This window comes from Mercenaria mercenaria, chromosome 15, assembly GCF_021730395.1.
Source record: "Mercenaria mercenaria strain notata chromosome 15, MADL_Memer_1, whole genome shotgun sequence".
Classification (NCBI taxonomy): domain Eukaryota; kingdom Metazoa; phylum Mollusca; class Bivalvia; order Venerida; family Veneridae; genus Mercenaria; species Mercenaria mercenaria.
Genome location: NC_069375.1, coordinates 46,777,658 through 46,798,251, shown reverse-complemented (window position 1 = coordinate 46,798,251; position 20,594 = coordinate 46,777,658). Strand labels below are relative to the sequence as shown.

At 36.3% G+C, this 20,594-nt stretch overlaps 1 protein-coding gene across 2 annotated transcripts in view; it reads right to left on the bottom strand.

Annotated features, from left to right (window-relative positions):
* Nucleotides 1-20,594, bottom strand: part of LOC123552528 (uncharacterized) — a 35,105-nt gene that overhangs the window by 9,386 nt on the left and 5,125 nt on the right. For both annotated transcript variants that reach the window (XM_053525177.1, XM_053525176.1), the window contains exons 3-15: nucleotides 20,376-20,547; nucleotides 19,666-19,821; nucleotides 13,928-14,062; nucleotides 11,804-11,923; nucleotides 10,438-10,563; nucleotides 9,631-9,753; nucleotides 8,652-8,768; nucleotides 7,823-7,960; nucleotides 5,117-5,251; nucleotides 2,880-3,008; nucleotides 1,478-1,600; nucleotides 1,049-1,165; nucleotides 172-294 (exon numbers count right to left, since the gene is read on the bottom strand). In XM_053525177.1, the coding sequence (XP_053381152.1) occupies nucleotides 172-294; nucleotides 1,049-1,165; nucleotides 1,478-1,600; nucleotides 2,880-3,008; nucleotides 5,117-5,251; nucleotides 7,823-7,960; nucleotides 8,652-8,768; nucleotides 9,631-9,753; nucleotides 10,438-10,563; nucleotides 11,804-11,923; nucleotides 13,928-14,062; nucleotides 19,666-19,821; nucleotides 20,376-20,547 (1,714 nt within the window). The remainder of the gene's footprint in view (nucleotides 1-171; nucleotides 295-1,048; nucleotides 1,166-1,477; nucleotides 1,601-2,879; nucleotides 3,009-5,116; nucleotides 5,252-7,822; nucleotides 7,961-8,651; nucleotides 8,769-9,630; nucleotides 9,754-10,437; nucleotides 10,564-11,803; nucleotides 11,924-13,927; nucleotides 14,063-19,665; nucleotides 19,822-20,375; nucleotides 20,548-20,594) is intronic.

The window sequence follows — 20,594 nt, the reverse complement described above, 5'->3', positions numbered from 1 at the left end:
TAAAGAAATAAAGACGTTAAATATCTTTTACACACGTTAATAAAGATTTCTATTCTTTTGCATAACTATGCAGTTGTTAAAACTATACTGTATACTAAGTAAATTTTTTTTTTACCGAAATGTTGTTATCATTTGGCGGAAACAAAGTTTTGAAAGATTTGTTCTAATTACCACCAGTATTTCCGTTGCTACGCAACCAGCAGGTTTCACAACATTTAAAGGCCGTGTTGCTGTCATAGCAAGCATTGTCTGAGATACCAGAACAGTTGGCCCTGTCTCCGTATTCACAATTTTCTGTAATTAAAAAGAGATATACATTGAAAAATAAACATATCCAATGTTTCTGCCCCGAAAAATATTGTGCAGATATACATATAATTTGAAAGGATGCGCCTTAGGCTTATGGACCAGTGTCAATAGAATATCAGCAATTGAAACATGTTATTCAAACTGATATTTCAAGATAAGAATGTACAACCAAAGTAAATGACTTAATATCAAATTCTACTGCATGTATATGTGTTCTATATATTTTACAGACTACACAAGTGGCTTTTTATATACAGCTCATAGATACTAAGTTGACTGTATTTTTAAGGTTTGCTCCAATAAATGAATTTCATTCCATAGTCTCAAAGACTAAGATCAATGAGGAGTAATTTTCCAGTTACCGCACTTCATGGAAAATTATCTACAACCCGCGGGAGGGTTGTTTTGCCGTTGAGCGCAACAAATAGGACACTTTAAAAATATTTGTACTGTATCTATAAAAATAAATGAAGCATCGAATTTTCGGATATTCTCTGAGTTTGTCGTTCTTTTCGTATCTATAAAAGGATTTTCCTGTTAGTATTCAGTGGTATGATCCTGAGTTCTCCAAGGACGCTGGGCCGCCAAAACTCAACAGAACAAAAATAAAGCCCAAAAGTCGTTCTAACCATACGTTATTTTACGGAAATAGCTGGCCGTCATAACGGACCGTCTGCCTACAATAAAATTCATTTTGACCTTCCATTTTAAAGCTTATAACAAGTAATGAAGACTTTACCGATATTATAAATGGAGACTTTAGTTGGACATGTTTCACAGCACGTGTTTTCTCTGGTATAACAATCTTTTGCGACAATGTTTGAACAACTCTTTTCTTTATCTCCGAACTCGCATCCTAAAATGCAAAAATAGATAAACTGTAACAATAAAAAAGCAGTTGTGTATAGTTGAAATATATCTAAAACGGGAAAATACAAAATGGTATCTTTAAAGGCATTCAGAATCATTTGGTGTCTTATCTCGAACCGTTTGCCGGCCGACAGCTTCCAATGTCAAGGTTACTGCTCTCTCAGCTGACGTAACAATTATTTAAATATGTCGTGAATTTTCCATTTAGTATTAGCAGCGCATGAATTAGATATTTATTCATGTTCTCTAACATTACAGGTTCTGTTTAAAATAAATAGAGTATACGCTTCAATCTTACCGACATTGTCCTTATTTTCTACATTCTGACAGAATCTGCAACATTCACGTCTGTCGTCTGGGTTGTAACATTTATGGCTCCCTCTTTCATAGCAATCATCTCGTCTATCACCATAGCGACAAGCTGCAAACAATAGGTAACAGCTAAATAAGGCATTTAATAATAAAGAATTGGTCATATGGTAAGACGTAAGACTACCAAATCAGGGATCGCGAGTTCGATCCCTTGCTCCAGAATTACTGACATACTTAAAGATAACAGTATCGAGTATTTTCGCGCTAAAGAACATAAGAAGCTTTCAGAGCGTCTGCTGCATCTTGTACAATTCCCTAAAATATCAAATGGGCAACATTCGTACAGTAAGCTATTCTCGTTTATATTTACAAAGATGCATAGAAAATGTATACCAAGACTCAAGACAAACATTCACTTTTCCCTCCCCGCTGCAGATTAGAAACCGCGATTGAGGTGTACAATTCTTTCGTTAGAGGATCATCCAGCTGGCTTATGGAAGTTCGGTGGTTCTACCCAGGTTAGAAAACCCGCCCATCGTGCCAGAAATGATGCTCAAAGGGACAACTGGGTCTTTCTCCACCATTTAAAGATGGAAAGTCGCCATACGACCTTATGACCCATACTTCATGTACTTGTGTCGGTGTGACGTTAAACCAAGACTATAACCGTTTTGAAATGAGTTATTAAATGAATCTGCCCACTTGGAAATAATTGACAATATCACTTGACAATTCAATTAAGTGTTAGAAACGATACAATACATACATACTTCGAAAAAATATTCATACGAGTCGTGTTATACATATTATAAAATACAAGTGTCATTCAGGAATTACCAACGCCGTTGTGTCTATTACTGTCTATTCCGTAATTATAAGGTTTATTATAAATACCAGTTACGATTGCTATGTTCGAGACGTCAAGAAATAAGTGAAAATTCCATTTCCAAATGTAAAAATACACACGTGGAACTGGACTGTATCAGGAATGTCTCATATTACTTTTGTTTGTATCACCAATTTTCATAGACGTCCTCGCAGTTATTTTTCTCATATACACATTCATCATATGCCCAGTGAGAATTACCTTTTCTTGATATAACCATCTCCCATATATTCCTGATATAACCATCTCTCATATATCAATTTCTCATTTAACCTTTTCCCATATACTATTTCCCATATACCCATTTTCTACATATCCATTTCTCATATAACATTTTCCCTTACACCAATTTCCCATATATTCATTTCTCATATATACCCCTTTCCCCATACATTCTTTTCTTCTAACAGCTTCTCTACGAAGACAGTATGGTGAGTCAGCACTATATTACAAATTTTCGAGAGAGAGAAAAAAAGACAAAGGAAATAGTTCATCTTCATACCTGATCCTAGTGTGTCTGATTGATCATAGGACGGGCATGTTTCACAACAGACGTCAAGTACGCCAGTATCATAACACTCATAGGGCGGAATCTGCCGACAATAGTCCTCCTTGTCCCCATAACGACAGTCTGAAATAAAAATTAAGAACCATCAATTCTGATTCTTCATTATTACAACGACCGGAAGTTGTTATCATTCATTTAAACATTTTTTTGCTTAGATTGCTGTCACTTTACATCTGATCTTGCAAATATTTCATTGTATACTTAATATATAAATTCTGTAAAAATACAGCTTTTATTTTACAAGTAAATACGATCAGACAGACAAAAACTAGAATGTGTCTGTAGGACACAGGGTGTTCCCCCCCCCCCCCCCCCCCCCCCCCCGGTACATCTGTCACAAATAAAGGGAAAAAATTCAAATGTTTGGAGTCTTAATGGGGTATAGCCTCAAAAGAAATTATGAAAAGGATTCATTACTGTATACCATTATACTTTTTGAGCTATCACAAACAAAAAATCCACTATTTTGGCTATTTCAAGGGCCATAACTCTGAAATAAACGCTAAAATTCTCAAGAAGAATGCCAAGTGTGCAAGGTCACATTATGATAAAGATTCAAGCAAGGTTTCATGAATTTACATTAAATACTTTCTGAGTGAGGCATATAATTAGGTGAAAATGTGCATTTTTTACTATTTCAGGGGCATAACTCTGGAAATAGGGGCGGACCCAGATGGAAAATAGTAGGTGCGCAAGTTCATATCATGATAAAGACTCATGCAAGGTTTCATCAATTTATATCAAATGCTTTTTGAGCTAGGCGTGTCACAAGGTGAAAATGTGCATTTTTGACTATTTCAGGGGCCATAACTCTAGAAATAGGGCGCAGACCCAGATTAAAAATAGGAGATGCGCAAGTCCATACCATGATTAAGACTCATGCAAGGTTTCAGGAATCTATATCAAATACTTTCTGAGCTATGCGTGTCACAAGGTGAAAATGTGCATTTTTGACTATTTCAGAGGCCATAACTCTAAAAATAGGGGGTGGAGCCAGACGAAAACTAGTAGGTGCGCAAGTTCATATCATGATAAAGACTCATGCAAGGCTCCATCAATTTATATCAAGTGCTTTTTGAGCTAGGCGTGTCACAAGGTGAAAATGTGCATTTTTGACTATTTCAGAGGCCATAACTCTAGAAAGAGGGGGCGGACCCTGATGAAAAATAGAAGGTGCGCAAGTTCATATCCGGATTAGGACTCATGCAAGGTTTTATGAATCTATATCAAATACTTTTGAGCTAGGCGTGTCACAAGGTGAAAATGTGCATTTTTGACAATTTCAGGGGATATAACTCTAAAATTAGGGGGCGGAGCCAGACGAAAAGTAGAAGGTGCGCAAGTTCATATCAAAATAAAGACTCATGCAAGGTTTCATCAATTTTTATCAAATACTTTTTGAGCTAGGCGCGTCACGAACGGACGCACGGACGGACGGACGCACGCACGGACGCACGGACAAGAGCAAATCTATATGCCCCACCACTCATGGGGGCACACAAATCCGTATTGTATCTTTTGTACTAAGATAAACTATTAATTAAAACGTTTAAGATTTCATTCGACAACAAATGAACAAACGAAAAGATGGTGGTATATAATAAAAGGGTCAATATAACAGTAGCCTATATATGGAATTTTGAATTCGGCTCTCGAGTATTTTGCGAGGCCGGCTCACATTCGGATACTATATTATAATAACCCTTTTATACTGTGCTCTTAATTAAGTATGTCGACTTTCGAAAATAATGTTGGACTATCGACATAACTACGAACGTGGTATAATTGAATTGCAAATAAACGTTCTTATTCTGCATGATTTCATCTTAGCTCTTGTATGGAAGGCCAGTAGTACAATGAGCTTTTTGGCTTTTACAATCGGATACAGTCCTGCCCCTGATCATGGCCCATCAAGCACCAAGAAATTTGCTTTCAGCTGTTAATATGGGAAATGTAGGATTGTCCAGACCTGTCACAGCCTTACTGATAACATTGTAGGCAGAAAAAAAAATCAAGATTAAATAATGAAACGATTTTTGCTAGTAAACAAATGTCCATTTGTAACTGCATCTGAATAGAGAATTTCAGATTTCGGTAGATACTTGCCCATAAGTACATATAGTGCATAATGATGTGGTAGATAAGATATTAAGAAAAAGTTTCACACTCACGTGTCGGTAAACTGCTTATTTCATAGTAAGAACATGTTTCACAACATTCCTTTTCGATAGCATTTGCATAACACTCTGTACCGTTGTCGATCTTGATGCATTGGTTTGGCGTCCGATCACCATATTTGCAATTTTCTGAAGAATAAAGTACGTGTTGTTAAAACATACTGGGATTAAGCCTCGCAACGTTACTCAAAAAATGTAATATACCATTTTATGCTTACAGGGAACAATTTTTCATGTTCTCAAGTATTTACTAGTGTGGTGCTTAGTCTAGTTTTATTGCTATGTAAGAAACAACAATACAAACTTCATGTGGCAACCAAACAAACTGAACCATACAGAGTTTACAATTAAGTTTTTCGATGCCGAAAATAGGTCCCATTTACTAAGTATGTAATAAAGTTTTATATATCCCTCACTCCTAACATGACAAAAAATAAATAGTTTAGCTTTATTACTTTTCACTATTTCTGTAAACCTTTGCTCATTAAAAATTTTAACCCTCCTGTGCGTAAACTGCCATGACAACCTCCCACCCCCACACCCACCCCTTGGGGGAGGGTGGTGGTGGCTAATCCCTCTACCTACAAGAAAGATATAACATAAGCACCACATGCAAATGCTAACGCTTGTGTGTAATTTCTTGATATAAAGCAGTATCTAACACAAGAGTTATGGTTCTTGATCTTCTAACTCATCGACTTAACGGGAAAGAGAGAGAGAGAGCAAGGGTTCTTGGTATTTTCATCAAATGTATTAATTAAAACGTCTACACCTTTCCAGTTTATACCTCTAACAGTTTTTAATGGACATAAATTATACATTTAACGAAAAAATAATTCTAACAAAATGTAAAAGAAAGGTATGGTTTTTGCCGTATTATTCAGTTACTCACCTAATAAAAAAATAAACAAATAAAATAAAATTTTGAAATTATATAACATTTATAGTGCGCCTAAACAAAAAAAAAACTCAACCAACACCGATCCGAATGCCGACGAACATGTAGCGACGCCGATTTAAAACAAAAGTCTTTTTATCAACTTGTTCAAGATTAATAAAACATTAAAACTTTTAACAACAATGTGTTGTATCACATGCAAGTTACTTTTCAAGAACAAACTTGTTAGTTTAGCCATGCAATTATATAATTTACAACCCCTTTAGTAATTAACATTAACTTTAATGGCGCAGCTTAATAGCTCATACAGTAATAAAACAAAGAAGTGCTTTCGAATGGGAAGGTTTATGCGAATACCCGTTAAGGCTTTAAAATGCATCTTAAACACTTAAGAGATAACTCGACAGTGGAAAACATTTGACTGTCTTCAGATATGTGATGTATACTACAGTGTATGTCATTTATACAGAAGTTTACATAAGAAGCAGTTTCTCATCTGTTTAAAAGCCAAATTTAAAGTAGCCTGATATCAAATTGATGGGCGTCTTTCAAACCCAAATTAGGGTTCTTACATCGTATATAGGTGGCCGTGGTCAAAGTCCGGCTCTCTATCCAAGCACCACTGTGCTCCCTAAAAGTAAACATTCATGCGCTATATGCTCTACTGTAGAAAGGGCTAAATTTTTAATCCCAGAACCAGGTTAGGTATACAACTAAAGGAACTGTGAGAACAAGGTGAAAATAAACCAGGGGGAAATAACTATGTGAGAACAAGGTGAAAATAAACAAGAGGGAATAACTCTCTTTAAAATATGACACCTTCATCATATATTGAATAATAATAGCAGGTTTCACAGCAGTCTCGGTTAACATTCGGTTTATAGCATTCCCAGGGTTCCTTTCTATGGCAGTTCCTTCCTCTGTCTCCGAAGTCGCACGGTACATCTGTAGCTATGGTAACAGAGCCAATATGATTTCATAGGAACGTTTTCATTTATTTGTCCGTTTGTTTTTATGTATGATTTGCTAATGTACGGACTATCAGATCAACGTCAAGGCTATACACAGTTCTGGAAATGTAGCTGAACTGTATATGCCTACTTATAAAAAAGTATTTGAACTTTAAAAAGTAGTACAGTACCAAAGAAGAAAATGAGAAAAAAAGCTATCCATTACCATGTAATAAAAAGGTTTTTAAACAGCTTGCCGGTCAGTGGTCAAAACTATCAACCCTTGGATCTTCTGACCTCGGGAAAAAGTTTAGACTATTTACTGGCTAGCCGTGAAGTAAGCGTAAAATATATTAATCAAACAGAAAGCAAAAAATCACACGATTTAAAATTAAAAAAAAAACAACATCAAAACATATCTTGTAGGTAGGGCAGTGGAGAAGGAGGTAGGGGGAGATGTGTGTTTAGACGGTAGGTATTAGTTTTTCATAGATGTGTAATGAGATACAGAAGCAATATTAATATAATTATGTATTTAGCATAGAATACATATATCTATGTATATAAACGGGACCGATACCGAAGGAGTCTAGCCTTTATGCAGGTTCTTTTGCCAGAAAGAAGGAAATTAGCAAACAAATAACCAGCAGGACGGGTGAAAATTGCTTCTACAAATATATTTTCTTGTTCCACCATCAAAATACGGGGAAAGGGGTAACATATTTCTGTAAACAGTCGTATCTTCACGGGAAAAAGCATTGGGGAAAAATATCTCTCTTAAAAAGTTTATAGTTTCTAAAAAGGGCAGGTCTCTAAACGATTTATTTTATTATACAGTGGAGAGATACTTACCACCTAGATGCGTATTTCCTGCGTAATAATCGTTGCACGTGAAACAGCACTGACTTCTCGTGTATTCATTATAACACTCACGTGATTCAATGTTGTAACATTTACCCTGTTCTTCGTTCCAGCTGTGCGCAACACAATCTATCAGAAATGAAATCATTTTTTTTTCTAATTATTGAAAACAGAAACCTTTCGATGTGTGAATGATGAAGCAAAAATGGTTCTACTAAACTTTTTTATGCATGACTAACAAAGAAAGCATATAAAGATTTATAAAGCGTGTGATTTTAAACTTTGTTTGAACTTGTTGTAATATACCGCTCGAGTACTACACTTGACGATTTTACCTTTCTCCTGTCTCAAATCACTTAGAACACTTAAGTGCTTTCGAAATTATATAACCCCACTTCCAAATTTTATATAAAAAAAAGACGGAAAATATGTTTCAAGAAAGATATTTATAGTTTTATACGTAGTGACATTATCCGCAGCATTGCGATGTCGAATAAAGCGTTTTGTCGACAATAAGAGAGCTTTGTTAATAAACTCAAATTGTTTATGTACAAAAAGGGCAATAATTCCGATAAAATGCATATCAGAGTTATAGTTCTTGGCCAACATAGTCCCCTAATGATGGTAAACACGTCGTGTGCAAAGTTTCAAAGCTGTAGCTCTTAGTGTTTGAGGAAAGGTGGACCTAAACACAAATTTTAACCAACGTGACGATCAAATGACGGCAATACCTCGTAGGTTTTTTTTTTCAAAAATCAGACGAGCTAAAAATGAAGAGATAAATATACAAAAGACAATTTTCACTACAACTGAAACTTACTATTTTCCTGCAGGAATCTACATGTTTGACAGCAGTCAGTCTGTATACTGCCTGTCGTAATAGAACAGTCGTCGATGGTGATATCTGAACATTCTCGACGGTCGCCGTATGCGCAGTCTACAAGCAAAAGTCATTTTTAATTTATTTATTTAATATGTTGGGTTTAACATCGCACCGACGGAATAAGGTCATATGGCGACTTTCCAGCTTTGATGGTGGAGGAACCATCGACCGTCCGTAAGCCAGCTGGATGGCTTCCTCACATGAAGAATTCAACGCCCCGAGTGGGGCTCGAACCAACATCTGTGAGAGGCAAATGATTTGAAGTCAGCGACTTTAACCACTCGGCCACGGCAAGGTCATTTTGAATGACGTATTATTATTATTACGGAATGAAATACATGTATAGTTTGATTTTGACTTTATAGACTCGTTTGCCAAATAGGGAAATCAACATGATTTACATTGTTTTATTTAGATAAAAACCGCTATCACACTGAACAACACTACCTAAATAATGAACCGTTCCATTATTAAAATTATAAAACAGCGCTAACCTCGAAACCAAACTATACGTTTTTTTTCTCGTGATTATGTATTTGTAAACACTGCTCGAAAATGTATACAATAAAAACAAATACCAAATTGGAATTTAGGTTCAATGTTACGTAAATTTAGAAAATCCTTGTAACTCTGTGCTTTACGATGTCCATTAAAACCGTTCAATAATAGGTCAAAATGGAAAAAAAAAAACATTTCATATCAGCCGCCTGTAAGCTGCGTTCATGACACGAGACTACTACAGTGAAAACTTCTCGGAAGGACCGTGTTCGCTTAATACCCGCATTCTAAAAAATGTCACTTTAAAACGGCAACTTTAAAAGACAGACGGACTGGATAGAGATACTCTCTACAAGATGAATAAACTGTATCTTATCTCGCAGACGACAGGGAGGGGTAAATATCAAACTGTTCTTACCAGGATAGTTATTGTCAGCTGACTGTACGCAGGTTTCACAACATGTCTCAAGTGTAGCGGTTCTGTAACAGTCATTTCTCTCTATAGAATTACACATCGGCTGTCTATCTCCATATAAGCAATCTGGTACAATGAAAGAGTAAGAACAAAGCTTCAAGTAATTGTATTTCATTTGATCTATTTCTTACAAAATGCGTGTTGATACCATTCAAAATAATTCTTGTACTGAAAATGCTTTTTTTCTGCAGATTTTATGAAATGTTAAGATAATATCTAAAACCCGACTCTTTTTATAAATTGCCAATCTATAGTTTGTGCTATTGAGCAGTCAACAGTTTAACACATAATGCCTTGGCAACAGTTCAACACATATTGCCTGGGCTAAAGACAACACCTGAGAAAAAATATTTTGAAATTTATCGCTAATGTCATGAAATAAAATACTTATTGGATGGCTTGCAGGTCATAAGTTAAAACTATCAGTCATTCGGACCTCGGGGAAATAATTCTGACTATTGATCGGCAAGCCATGTAATACGCGTTTACTAGTTCATCATTATTCATGACATTATTCGTGAAATTGTTTTATTTTGCACTGCATAAAACAGATTTTGACATTTTTATGTCAACTCTGTCAATATTGCAATGTCCGCTTCTTCTTTTTTACAGTGTTTTTGTAATTCATACTCGCAATTATTGTTTTTCGAAGTTTGCGAAAACAGTCCAATAAGTTTTAAAAGATTCAATAGATCCTACATAGTTCATTTTGTTTTAGAATGAGGAAAAATAAACTTATGTAACAATTACCTGGATCGTTGTCATTTCTTAGTTCGTTACACAGTCTACAGCAGTCATTTTGCACCGTCTTGTTGTAACATTGATACGTTGCTATAGTGTCACAGAGGTCTGGTTTCTTGTTACCATAGAGACAATCTGAAGAAAAAACACCACACCAAAATGAAGTTTATTTGTGAGCTAAAATATACTTGAAGCATGTTTTGGTTTGGCCCGAATAGAATTCCAGTAAAACTTCTTGAGAGACCACCTCTATTACGAGACCATTTTATTTTAGGAGACCACTTTTTCAGTTCAAATTGGTATTGGTAATGAACGAATTAGACCACCACTTCTTGCCCTTTGCCCTTGTTTGGTATTTTAATGCAGGCTGTACTGCACATTGAAATTTAAAGCTACTCATTACTCTCATAATCAAATCTTTAAACTGAAGCATTAACTCCAGGTTCACTGTTAATGGTAATTTAATATAAGGAGGTCTTTGAGAGACAGTTTTCATATTTTTTTATATTTTCATTTCATGCATGATTAATGAATGCGCGAAAAAGTCGTTGTTTGGATGTTTCCATTGGAAGTGGGATGCAGAGGAGTTCTTGTCCAGAATTCTCTTGAACAAGCTCCTAACCTATTGGATTAGAGTTATCAATACGGAGGCAATGCACGCTGTTAGGAGTGCGGGCAAGAAATCATCAATTGAACTGGATACTTTATTGAAGAGACAGACAGATCTGGAGCTGGCTACATAAACATTGTATGCAGTAACAGACCATCAATGTTTGTTGTTGTTGTTTTTGGTTTTTATCCTGTTTTCTCGAGTTTAGAGTCATACCGATGCAATTTATATCATATGGTGACACTTCCAGCTTTTCGTGGCGGAGAAAAGTCCAAAGATGTCCTTCCGGGTATTGTTTCAGGTATGGTTGGGCACCCTGGAGAACCACCAACCTTTTAAAGCCGGCTGGACGGCTCCCCCACTTGAACAATTATACATCCCAGTCGAGGTTTCGAACCTTCATAGGAGCAAGTAATTTGAAGCCAGTGACCATAACCGTTCGGCTAAGGAGGCTCCCAGGTCATCCCTGTAACCCAACTAAACTAGAATGTCTTTGGAGGAAAAGGGAGAAACATTTTGTAATATATGGTCCCCCAACTTAAGATGCTAGTAGCTGTGTGGAATATACGCAAACTTTTAAGCCTAGATCATCATCTAGTACATAAAAATGCAAAGTTTCTGTGAACCACAGGCGAACACAATTAGGGATTATGCAGAATTCGAACAAATACGACTTTCAAACCTACTGAGCCAAAAAAAAAAAAGAATATAAAAATCAATCGATTTAGTAATACAAAGACTGGAATGAAAACAAGATTGGAATACCTGGTGTGTTCGTATCAGACATCCAATAACACGTATCACAGCACGTGCTTTCGTGCCGGTAGCATTGCTCCTCGGTGATAGTTGAACAGAAATACGGATCTTTGTCCCCGTATGTACATCCTACAAAATAACAATCTGATTAAAACAACAGTTACAGAATGGACACAATGGTTCAGTGGTTTTACTGTCTGACAACGAAACCAGGGGTGTTGCGTTTGAGCCCACGCTCTCCAAACTTGAATTACTAACATTCAGATACGAGTATATGGATGTTTTACACCTGGTACACCAAAGAACCATAATAGTGAATACGATATGGAACAAAAAAATGGCAAAGATGTTTCCATTTTTCTTCACCAAATTTTGCATGAAATTGCTTTAAGGCATCCCAAATCCTACAAGAGGAGGAGACACGCTCTATCTAACATGGAACCTCAATTTAAATCAATTTAAAAACGTCGTTTTCTATAAAAATACCAACATAACACTATGTATATCCATTGAACCTCGATGTACTCAACTTGGGCATGTCGGAAAATTTGTATTTGCACAAAAACAGGACACCCGTCTCACTATGCTGTTCAAGTTTCAAATGACATGTGTTTTATTGGTAAATCAAGAGAGCAGCAGGAGAACAAAAATGGTCAGCCGATGTCTCGAGTAAGAAAAAAGTCACTCTTGGCGTTATATTGAATATTTTTAATGGTTGCAATACAAGTAAATCTATCAATGTATATCCAAATCTACAAAACCGGTTCCGAAATAACATTTAGCAATTTACGCAGTTTGTCAAAATTAGATGTTGTTAACTAGAAAAAAGTTACGTTTCGTGTGAGAAAACTTGAAATATCTGCAATGTATGGGTAGATGCATTTATCAAAAAACCTGTCAAAATGCGGATGCAGAAGTCGTGCATTAAATTAAACATTGAGGGATATTTCAAAAACGATAACAATAAAAAACTAGTATATCCTTAATGTATGAGTTTTTGCGTATTATGCAACGAAAGGATATTAAGATATTGAATAAAAAAAAAATAATGATAATAACAGCTTTGCACAGGGTTCGAATATGCGATTTGTTCACATGTGTAGCAGTCGTGATTTGGTAAGAGTTTAGATGCAGTTGCCCTGACAGACACATTGTTAGGTCCCTTTGGCGATACACGGGTCTTGGCAGTTGCACAATAAAATATATCATATAATGAAATAGTGTTTCAGTGACGCAAATATTTTGAAACGTAACTATATATCCACTTGTTACTATTGATTTAAAGTTGTGTCATGGACTGTATTGTATAGAGCAATTCACAGAACTCTGATTTCTCAACATTCCAAGTCTGGCTTAATTTGTTTTGTTATTTGTCGTTGTATCGAAGTAATTAAAAAAAAATCAGCGAAATAGATATTAAACTTTTTGAAATTTAGATAAAATTATTAATGAGTACTTATACGGGCCAAATATCGTGTCAGAGCGATCAAACTATTGAAACGCACACTTTCCAGGGTAAAGTTACACAGGACTCTATACGAAAAATGGTTATACTCCTTAAAATATTCGGAGCTGCTCCAGTTGCAATTTCAGACAGTCACAATCCCTGCCAGTAAGCATGAGCGGTGTGTATGAACTTAAATGATTATCTTTGTAATATGAAGTACAAGTCTGTTTTTCTCGAAGAGTCGCCTACATGGGTTTCTGGTGGCGACTTTAAATATATAATTATATTATAATGAATACCAGTTTCTGTATTTAAAAAAAAAAACATTGCGGATAATTTGAGTGAGTCTCTAATTTTCATCGGGTCCTTTCCTTTCTATGTTTCAGATAGGCACGCAAATTTCACACACAAGCTAACATAAAATATATTAAGTATATTGGTGATATGCATGCAGTTTACACTATTTCTTCAAGAAGTTTTAGTTACCGCATTCGTTTTAAACTGTATGGGCAAAAGAGCATATATTCTAATGTAGCCGACTGATTCTTCAGTGAAACAGAACGAACCTTATCTTCTAGAAACTTCATCACTAACACATGTAAACAGTATGCAGGACTGCAAACAAACGACGGCGGACACATTTAGTTGAAATCAACAGTACTTTGGTCTCTTTGCAAAAATCTTACCATCTATTTCTGTGTCTCTGTTTTGGGCTCTTTCGTTGCAAGAATTACAACAATTCTGTTCAATACTGCTATCGTAACAGTTGTCATCTCGTAGACTTGTACATTCCCATGGGCGTAGGTCGCCAAATGGACAGTCTGAAAAGTAAAGTTTATCTTTACTTAACGGTAATGTTTCCTTGAATAAAATATTTCAATGGGCGTATTTCGCCGAATGGACAGTCTGAAAAAACAATGTTTATCTTTACTGTTATTTCTTTGGCTGGTTCATTCCCATGGCCGTAGGTTTATGACTGGACATACTGAAAATGATTTTATCTTTTGTCAAAATGGAATTCTGTCGTTGTCGCAGGTCGACGAATGGACAATGTGAACATTAACTTATCTTTTAGGCAAATGTTGTTTTTTTTTCATTGACCCTACCCTACTCTGTCATGTAATCACCGTGCGAGAATCCAAATGGACAGTCTAAAAACGAAAAATTATTTTATATATTTTTACACTGCCAAGATCGTAGCTCAAAGAATGAGAGTTTGAAACTACAGTTTATCATCGAAGTCAAATGTGATTTCCTTTACTGGAACACGACCTTAACTGTAGCTCGCCTAGCGAGAGTCTGAAAAGTAAAGTTTATCATTTAGGCAAATGCGATTTCCTTGACATAGATGCTACCATTATCGTGGCTAGCCAATGACAGCCAAAAAATTAAAGCTAATCTTTAGTCAAATGTGATTTTCGTAACCGATACAGTGACGTGACTGGACAATAAAAAAATAAAGAAGTAAAGGTTATCCTTAGCCAAAGACGATTCTTTTGTCTGGTAAAATATCATGGTCGTTGATAACCGAACGACAGTAAAAGACAAGAGCTGTCAGTGGACAGCGCGCTCGACTGTTCTCAGTGCTTGATAGTATAATATAAGCTATGAGTAAAACTTTAACATTACAATAAGCATATTCTAAGTCGAAAAGGGGCCATAATTCAGTCAAAATGCTTGATAGAGTTGCCTCCTCCTTTTTATAGACTGGGGTCATGATGGTAAACAAGTACGCAAAATATCAAAGCAATATCTCAATGGACTTTGAAAATATTTGGGGTGGTACGCAAACTTTAACATTACAATAAGCATATTCTAAGTCGAAAAGGGACCATAATTCAGTCAAAATGCTTGATAGAGTTTCCTCCTCCTTTTTACAGACTGGGGTCATGATGGTAAACAAGTATGCAAAATATCAAAGCAATAGCTCAATGGACTTTGAAAATATTTGGGGTGGTACGCAAACTTTAACACGCTAACGCCGATGCCGGGGCGAGTAGGATAGCTCCACTATTCTTCGAATAGTCGAGCTAAAAATGAAGTTTATCTTTTTTCAAATACGATTAACTTAACCGGTACACTGCCACGATCGTAGTTCGCCGAATGGATCATCTAATATGGAGTTCAACATTATCAAATAAGGTCATGGGTCGCCGAATTGTGAGTGAATATACACAGGAAAGTAACTGAGGTCATAGGCGGTCACCAAAAAGAAATCTGGTACATTGACATGTAGTATGGTCGTAAAATGAACGGCAAACAAAATTTATTTTCATTCAAGTGTTAACGATCTTCATCGTTGTCACGTATTACAATAATGTTTGTTTGAAAAAAAAATGTATAGGCCAACAAAATAGCTTTTAGTGCTTTTAGTGCAATAGACATTTATAAAATTCGTAATGTCATTATAATTTATGATGATTAATATATTTCACTTTTACAGAAAAATAAGTAGGCTATTTCAAGTATTGAAAGTAATATGATAATTACACACCCGTTAACCGGTTCCGAGCAAACAGTTCGTGGCGGACAAAACAGTTCACCGATATTTTTTCCGGCATCTGCATTGGGGTAAGTATTCTCCATCCAAGAATCGGTTGGTGCAAAATATGGTGAAGATTTTTGTTTCTATAAAAAGTATCATGAACGAAGAACATGCCATGTGCTTCTCGTTTAAAAATAACCTATATTACGTAAGTTATGGCGAGTTAAAAGTGTGATTTTGTTGAAAAACTGTGGAAATGAAAGTTTAACGCGGTATATTTAATTAACTTTTCAAAATAGGGCTATTGTATTAACGTCAACCTATAAAATAATGTTTGCTCTTAATATTGTCCAAGTTTAAAAATACAAAACGCAATATTCAACGAGTTATAGACATTCAAACATGACATGGTCGAAAAAAAGTGTGGCGGCATTGCACAGCTCAAACTTATTCGTGTGGCGAGCAAGAGCAGTCCTGTGTATTTTTTATTTTATTCTAATAATAAATGGTATAAATAGTGATATGAAGCTCGTAACTCTTAAAACATTACGTTTTTAATTAGACAACAGTAATTTACACTAGCTTTTATTAACAAATAGATGTAAGTCAAAGCATAAGTAATCACACAACCGCCTAACAATGTAATATATCATCAACACTTCTTCCTACATTTTTGAATTATGGTTACAGTGGTACAGTAATTTGATGTGATGCATTCCCGTTTAGGTACGTTCCACTTAAATTTCTTTGAGGATCACAATGCATATGTACCTGTGCTATTTATGCAATGCAACAGCTGACTTTTATAGGCACTTAATTCAGCACCTCTGTAATAGCCATAGGTTTGACACGTTAAAGTACAAGCAACTTGAGCTTGACTGACTGACAGGAAAGCCCGATTCAATAAGGAGTTTGAATTATGTCCAAAATATATGCACGTGTTGAAGAGATTGAAAAAGAACATGTACCGACAGAATTGAAAGATTTAAGAAATGAAGTATATGAAACTATCTGAGCAATTGGTGACAGAATAAAAGATTTGAGGGAGTCTATAAGGGTCTTACATGCCTGCCTGTGTAAGACGGGGTTTTCCCTACCCGAGGGACAGTGTGGAATGGAAAACCGAGAGTTAGCGAGGTTTTTTATCCATGCTGTCCCGAGGGTAGGGGAAAAAGCTGTCTTACACAGGCAGACATGTTAGATCATTTTTCTTGCCTATCATGTTCAAAATAGATCGTGGAGACAAATATGTTTTTGGTATTTCCTGACATTATTTATAAGGTTTATGACGTCACAATGGTACCAGTACTATGTGACCTTACCTTAGTGCACATTATTTTAGACAAGGTTTTTCCCTAGGGAAAGACAGGAACATCTATCCCTGGCGCGTGCTCGGTTGAATGTATACTTTCCCCGCTAGCCTAGGTAGGCAAGAATATTGTATCTTTAAATCGCGGCATTGAAAATTTCATGAGCGGGGAAATAGTGAAGGTAAAACAGTGGACGAAATCAAGATTTGCCCAAGTGATCGTTCGCTTGAATGAAATTTCTTGGCCTTAAAGTGCCTATAAATGCCAGCTGTTGTATTGCAGTAGTAGCACAGGTACATATGCATTGTGATCCTCAAAGAAATATCACATATAATATGATAACTTAAGTGGAACGTTCCTAAACGGGAATGCATCACACCAAACTACTGTACCACTGTAACCATAATTCAAAAATGTAGGAAGAAGTGTTGATGATATATTACATTGTTAGGCGGTTGTGTGATTACTTATGCTGTTGTATAATTAAAACGTTATGTTTTAAGAGTTATGTTTTAAGAGTTACGGGCTTGATATCACTGTTTAGACCATTTATTATTAGAGTATAATAAAAAAGACACAGGACTGCTCTTGCTCGCCACACAAATAAGTTTGAGCTGTGCAATGCCGCCACACATTTTTTCGACCATGTCATGTTTGCATGTATATAACTCGTTGAATATTGCTTTTTGTCGCTTAAAAATTGGACAATATTCGGAGCAAACATTATTTTAAAGGTTGACGTTAACACAATAGCCCTAAGGTGAAAAATGAATTAAATGTACCGCGATAAACTTTCATTTTCACAGTTTTTCAACAAAATCACACTTTTAACTCCCCATAACTTACTTAATATGGGTTATTTTTAAAAGGGAAGCACATGGCATGTTCTTCGTTCAAGGTACGTTTCACAGAAACAAAAATCTTTAACATATTTTGCACCAACCGATTCTTGGATGGAGAATACTTACCCCAATGCGGATGCCGGCAAAAATATCGGTGAAATGTTTTGTCCGCCACGAACTGTTTTGCTCGGAACCGGTTAACGGGTGTGAATTACATATATACGTTTTTCAACAGTATTTCAGTTATGTAACGGTGGACAGTTAACCTAATCAGTGTTCCTGGATTTTGTACCAGTACAAACCTGTTCTCTGCAAGTAACTGCCAACTTTCCCACATGAATCAGAGGTGGAAGACGAATGATTTCAGACACAATGTCTTTTATCAAATCGTCACAAAGAACATACGCCTCGCTCGGATATCGAACTCATGACCCCGCGGTCCGTATATCGGCGCTTTCCCTACTGAGCTAAGCGGGCGGGTCTAATTACAATATGTATATCATATCTTGTAAAATCCACTGATGTATTTACGGCCTAGATATATAGTGCATATGTACAAATATTACGCCCAATTTATCAGATCTAAATGTTCTGAAATAACGAAAAGAGGTAATACATCTGGAGACGGCAACCAAAGGAGTATAATTACAGTAGAATATAAGCAAATAAATGATGGGCTCTGGACCAGAACAAGGTATAGGTCGAACATCTTGACGTGACATTTTGTTTTAAATATCGGAGTGGCGTTTCCGATGATATTTACCCATATCAAGTAAAAACAATGATAAATATCAAACAGGGAATACCACGTTCCAAAAACACAGCCTCTCCAAAAAATAAAAGGAAAGGGCAGATTTCTCGGAAGCACAGATCACCACAACACAGTCACAGAGCCAAGCGTTTGCAACGTAGGCCCACAACAAAAAGAAGCCGTAACGTAACTCACAACACGCAGATGTGCACACCTCAAACACACACTCACATACAAAGCAAACACACGAGGACAAAACAAAATATAATGGAACACAATGGGGCACCGCCTTGGAACGGTCAGTGGCAAAAACAGGACCGGGGAGCTAAAACCGGTTTAAGGTGAACACCAGCCATCCAGCATCCCCAAAGCCAGATGACTTTCGTGTTGTAAATAACGTTTTAAAAACTACATCAACGACAACCATTAAACATTTTTATGTAAAACTGGATAAAAATCAATTGCCTTGATCTTTCCTTATATTCAGAAAAAAAAAGTTATTTTAAGAAAAACAGTAAAACACATAACTGGAACTCTACGTTGTTGCATGTATCGTGATTTTTCCGCGCTTTGACAATGCCGCTGCTGTAAGAAAGAAAACGTGTTATAAAGAGAGTTTTTCCACTGTTTCATTTATTCTGCTGTTTTCTTATGCTACGGACATGCAAGGAAAAGAATCTATCACTTTATGGTGTGGGTGCAGATGGAACTACTTTTTACATTTTGCCGGCTTCAAATTTATTGAACTGTCCGCAGCTGGTCATTCAGGCAAAGTTCAAAGTTAACGAAGACTGGCCAAACGGAAGTTCAGCATTTTAAACTCTGAATCTAAAATCTATTCAGGCCCTACTCTTCACAGCGGTGCAATCTGACTTTCTTGGTTCTTTTGCGGTTTGAGTCGTCACCATCGTGTAAAACGCAAGTGTCATATTAATGATACACTGATCCGCACGTTATTAATTTCTCTCTTTTTGCAAGATGTACCCTTTTAACACGAACAATTACATACTTTTCATTAACAACATAATCTACCTACTGTCAAGAGTGAGTCTGTGGTCGTTACACGAGTTACAACACTGGGAAAATAACGTCTGGTTGTAGCATTCACCAAGTTGAAGCGCCGCCACGTTAAAACACGTCATCCATCCATACATAACTGTTCCCACAACGTCGTCGATCAGGCAGGTGTTTGCTGAAAGAACATGTACACATACCAGTATGTACATACCCAAAGCATATACGATGCAGAATTTGTACAAGTAACCTTTGCTTTCTCTATTTTGAATAAACGCTGACATGTGAAATATTCAAATAAATACAAATCACTCGTCGCAAAATCTTCAGTCAAAGCATTAGCCCAATCAAAGCTAATTCTTGAAAGATTGAAAGATGACTTATCACCTGATTTGACAGAAAAAGTCTTGAATAAACATCAGTAAACTTTTTAATTGACTCTAGGTAACAAAACTGATACACGAAAAGCACTAATCGCTGTTAATTTGAGTCAGGCTAAAACGGAAATCATACATTTTGTTTTGTTAATTTGTTTTCTAATCTTCTCATGTACAAAGTTCACGTATAATGTCCAATGTTCAGTTTTCGAAATTAAAAAAAGCAGTTTCAACCAAAACGAAAAGTACGCGGTAGGCGGATGCTCCCCGACCTCAATTATGCCATTGACGGGGTAAAAATAAATGGGATTACCCATATGGGACCCGGAAAAAATAAAAAACGAAAAATACGCACGTGATTCCCAGCCCAATTTGCACGTGCCGGTTGGAACGGGTTTTTGAGGTGAGTAGTCAAACTGTACATCAAACTGGCACTGGCCCTGCGTGTTACTGTTGATCCAGTTAGTGTTGTTGAGGTACCACACAGCACTCTGTGAAGTCTGTGCGGGCTTGAAGTTTCCAAAAGACTGAAAATGGTATTATAAGAATTAGAATTGTTGAATTTTTCAGTACG